Below are 4,865 nucleotides of genomic sequence, written 5' to 3'. Positions count from 1 at the left end.
CCGAAAGATAACTAAATCCAAAGTCTCTTATGATACAACTGATCCTTTTTGCAAAGATTTAATCTGAGAACAATTTTGTTACAGTTACCTACCAGTCAGTGAAAGGGACCAAAAATCTAATATAGGACATAGACTGTTACAATTATGCCGTATTTCATAGTTAGTATCCATCTGCCTTTAAAAAAACAGTTATCTCTGGTAGATTTTTAAGTCCACGTATAGTTCAGATGGTCAAAACACTTCCGATTTAAATCTAAGCAAAGTGTTATTTTCCTCTCATCCATGTTTTACTAAGCGTGTATTTGTGTGAGCTTTTCACACAAATTTACGGTAACCTTAACATACTGTCATTCTGGACCATTCTGAGAGGCTAAGAATCTAACTGAAACTGGGACAGGGACTAAAAGGTGGTATGTTATGGGGATTCATTAGGGTGATGTGATCAGATCACAGGGTTTTCATGCGCTTTGTTAAAAACTTTCAAAATTTCTTTAATTTTACCTTATCTCCTTCCTGATTAAAAAAAAAAAAAAGGTAAAAATCTCTATTTGGTTTCTTCCAGCAAGATTCTTTTACTCTATTAGTCTCAAAAAATACTTTTCTGTCTCTTTACCAAGAAGAGCCCGCGGCAGTCTCACGGTACAGTTTGGAGGTACCAGTCCCGTCTGCGCCGGTGTTTGTCCAGCCTCACGGACGGCCGCTCGCACAGGGGGCTTCTGAGGGCGGCAGGCTCCGGGCAGGGCGGGGGAGGGCGAGCACTGCAAGCCTGCGCAGGGGCCACCACTTCCCCTCGGGCGCATTTTAGCGGCCCAGCACCAACTTTCTCAAGGGGCTCACACTGCGGCATCTTGTTTGAGAGCAATTCAGTCCAATTCCAAGTTTATTTATTTAAAGTCTAGATTTAAAACAGACACTGCCGTTTACCTCCAAACCCAACTGTCAAAGGTTTTAGGAGAGAAAAGGTAAGGCTGGCTTGTTAATGTTTAATGGCTTCCACTGCCCCATCACAAGCCACGTAGTCTCACAAGTTAGGTTAATTCTTATTACGCAATCCCAACATTTCCCTCAAATTCAGATCTTACTCAGAAGACCTGTCTCTCAAAGCGCTGCCATGCTATGCACATTCTACCACTACGACTCAAGTGTACCTCGAGAGGCTCACCCCCACCAGATAGGCTGATCATATGAACTTCGGCGGAGCCCCCGACTCGCGCCTGGGGCTGGGGACGCCCGCTAACAGCTACAGGGATTCCCAGGGACGAAGGAGAGAGCGCTCCCAGAAGGTACCGCTGCATTCCCAGCAAGAAAAGCCACAAATAAGGAAATTAAAGAGTACTAGCAGAGACAAATTCAATTCCTTATAGAGGAAGTGCAGTGACAGGGTAAAGGAAGGTGGCCTGGACCGCAAACTGGGAAACCCCGCACTGAGCTGTGCGTCCCCGAGGCCCGCCTGCACCAGCCGCAGGCTCCAGGCTTCCCACCGGGGCTGCCGGCCACCGGGAGCCGGAGCAGAGGCCCCTGTGGTCCAGCCAATGCCAACAGGCGGGGACGTCAAACATCGGCTCCAGCGGGGGCAACATGAGCCATTATACTTAAGTCGTAAAAAAAAAAAAAATTTACCACATGTGAGAATATTTTCACATAACAAGGATAAAAGATAATAATTGCACCTCATTTACTTGTATTTGTTGCTATTTACTTGTAGAAATGTCAAAGTGCTCCATAGTGCTCGAATGTAAAATTTGCATTAAAACATAGTTTAAAGAAATACGCATGCAAAGCAAGGTATTTCCAACTTTAAGGTCCAAGATTTCAGAGAAGAAAACCAATCAAACTATAAACATAATCAAGAAAAAATTAGAGGCCTACAATGAAGGCTAAGAAGACTCTTGTCCTAGGCAACCACTGTGCCAATAAGAAAATAAGAGCCAGAAACTCTTCTTTTAAAACTTAAAAACCTGGCACCTGGTGGCTCAGTCGGTTAAGCCTCCAAGTTCCCCTCAGGTGGTGATCGTGTGCTTTGTGGGTTCCAGCCCCACGTCGGGCTCTGTGCGGACAGCTCTGAGCCTGGCGCTGCTTCAGATCCTGTGTCTCCCTCTCTCTCTCTGCCCCTCGTCCACTCCTGCGCTGTCTCTCTCTGTCCCTCAAAAATGAATAAACGTTTAAAAAAATTTTTTTAAATAACCTTAAAAACTTGATTTACCTATACTTCCCAAATTTCCTCAGATTCCTCACTAAGTGTCAAAATCTGGGCTGAAGCTGTGTTTCTTCATTACGTTTCAAGGTTTCTACCTAACTGAAGGTTTGGTAGGCAGAGGAAGGTGGGCAGAGGGCGGCCCTCACAGGACAGGACCCTGCACACGGCAAGTTTCGAACATCACACGGGGTGTGACTCCAAAGACTCAACAGCCCCCAGGTGCAGAGTTCTACCTGTTTCCAGAGCAGAAGGCATTCCTCCTCCTGAAGTCAGGGCTCCGCCTAATACTCCATAACTCCACCCGACAGGCCATTCTTCAGCATCCAAAGGCAGTAATGAGGCGTTCGAAGTACACGGAGTTAGGACTGCACAGTATCTCACCCAGTACCGCACCCCTGAGAGTGACAATGGTGTATATGTGCTAACACGCGCTAGATTCAAGGCTACTTCCTAGTCTAGAAGTAGTATGTAGTAGTATTAGTAATTCATTACAATGCCACCTTAAACTTAAGACCAGTTTTCTTCCCTACATTTAAGGTTTACGCTTTGTGCAAGTCGAGTTGTCAGGAAAATGTAGTTTATTTGCAATCATAATTTGCAAAGAGCCAGAATCCAATTTTGAAAATATTTCTGAACTAGAGCGCACAGCTTCTGTGTAGACTTGCTAAGGTCAAACCTCATGAAGTAAGGCCCCCGCACAGGCTGAGAAGAGCCTGCTGCGTGAAGCCCACCGGTGCACAGAGCGGCTGGCACGGTCAGGCGGCGGGGGACTCCGCAAGAAGCCCGGAGGCGCAGGGCGCCCAGCTCTCAGCGTGAGCCCCACGGGGGCGCCGCTCCGCCCAGGCCGCAGCACCACCACCAGCACTGCCCTCTCTGCTTCCTTCTTTCAGTCCTGATTTTACTCACACACCGCACCGAGCTGACCTGACTGTCAAACTGTCTGGATTTCAAGATCAAATGCTCAGAAAGGCAAGGCGAATACAATATTCAGAAGGCTCAGGTGTAACAGGTGCCAAGACCTCTCTTTCACAGCTACTGGGAAAGTGAGTTATTTGGTTGGAAACCAGGTCACTGATAAAGGACCCCAAAAAGTAAATACTCTCATTTTACTGATGTTGTAAATAAGCAAGAAAGGCGGTCGCCCCTAAATAAAGCATAATGGGCTGTCTTGATGCTCTGGGCCTCCTTTTACCCCTGCTCTCACAAAACATTTCCCCCTAGAGCAAAACACAGAAGCCGTTTAGAGAGTATCTCAAGTTATGTTTTAATTAGTAAACAAAACCCCAAATTCCAGTTACCATTTTGGCAGAGTAGGAGGCCTCACCTGAGACATTTGTTTCTTTACGGAACTATCGGCTTTGTCAGGCCCAAAGATTAGAAATTACAGGCTCAAACTGTACAGTCCCAGGCCAATGATGCAAGTGACCCACGGGGAGGGTCTGCATAGGTCTGCCCTGAACATAAGCCCTGCATCTTCCTACGAGGTCGTTCCGGGGGAGTCTGAGAGTCTTGACAGGATGCCCAGGTTAGAGAGGAAGTGAAACGGTTTTACGTTAGGCTTGTAGCCGTCCTCGGGATTCTAAGGATCATCAAATGGCCTAATCAAACCTTTACCCTACTAATGCTAAGTAGGTTAGCTGATCAATGATTACAGCGCTATGGAGCCTTCAATAAACTAGAGGGCACGCAGAGAACTGATGAAGAAAGTTTTTCAACGACTCCCGTATACTGACACTTGCAGCTACGCCCAACGTATTACAAGAGCCTAGCGCAATTACAATGAAAAAACAAAATCCATTTACTCTCGCAAAATAAGGCTTTTAACCTGAAAACTCCCCTGGAGGTGCTACAGTAAAGAGTGTTAGAGCTCTGGACGTCAACGGGGTGTACTGGCTGGCTGTCACCTAGGAGGAGCCCTTAGAGCTGGGCTTCCCCGGAAATGCACGTGCGGGTATCGGGCCCACCGGGCGGTGGAGGCGGCAGACGCAAAAATCACAGGCGGCTGCCCCCGCACGCCAGCAGGGCGTGGGGGGCGCCGCTGCCTCCGGACCCCGGAGCGAGGGGCGGGGGCGGATTTCCCGGGGAGTGCTGCAGGAAATGATATCCAGACTCGGAGGGTGGATCTAGGAAGCGGCCCGGGCGATGGCCGGCGGCGGGGAGCGAGTGGGGGTGGGAACGGAGGATGTGGCTCCCAGGGGCAGGATGAGGGGGCGGGACGGCCGAACGCCGTGCGCCGGGGCCGGGGAGGACGGCTGGGAGGGGAAGGCGAGCCGCTGAGGCCGAGGGCGCGAGGAGCGGCCTTAGAGGAAGGGGACGACGGGTCCGGGGGGCTCAGCCAGGCGGAGAGGGAGCCTGGGGGCGGGGAGGAGGCGAGGGCCGGGGGCGGAGGGGCGGAAGGGCAGGCCGGCGCCCCGCGCGCACTTACCCCACTCGAGGAACTCGGCCACATACTTGTCGCGCCGCAGGGCCGACTGGCTGCACTCGGTGTACAGGCAGACGAGCACGTCGAGCAGCGTCTCCACGCTCAGGGCGCTCTCGTTGCGCCAGGGCCCGTCCAGGAGCAGCTGCTCCAGCTTCTTGAGCCGCACCTTAGCCGACATGGTGCCGCGCGGCCCGCTCCCAACGCGCCGGACTCTCGCCGCCCGCTCGGCCAGTCCGTCAGGGCGAG

At 50.8% G+C, this 4,865-nt stretch overlaps 1 protein-coding gene across 1 annotated transcript in view; it reads right to left on the bottom strand.

The window, feature by feature from the left end:
- CDC42BPB (CDC42 binding protein kinase beta) overlaps positions 1 to 4,859 on the bottom strand; it is a 94,751-nt gene extending 89,892 nt beyond the window's left edge. The window contains exon 1 of the mRNA XM_029950799.1: positions 4,623 to 4,859. Within this exon, the coding sequence (XP_029806659.1) occupies positions 4,623 to 4,797 (175 nt within the window). The 5' untranslated portion in view covers positions 4,798 to 4,859. The remainder of the gene's footprint in view (positions 1 to 4,622) is intronic.
- Between the last annotated feature and the right edge of the window lie 6 nt (positions 4,860 to 4,865).

Source organism: Suricata suricatta, chromosome 9 (genome assembly GCF_006229205.1).
Source record: "Suricata suricatta isolate VVHF042 chromosome 9, meerkat_22Aug2017_6uvM2_HiC, whole genome shotgun sequence".
In the NCBI taxonomy this organism is placed as follows: domain Eukaryota; kingdom Metazoa; phylum Chordata; class Mammalia; order Carnivora; family Herpestidae; genus Suricata; species Suricata suricatta.
Note: the sequence above shows the minus strand (reverse complement) of the source record. Positions and strands in the feature narration are given on the sequence as shown.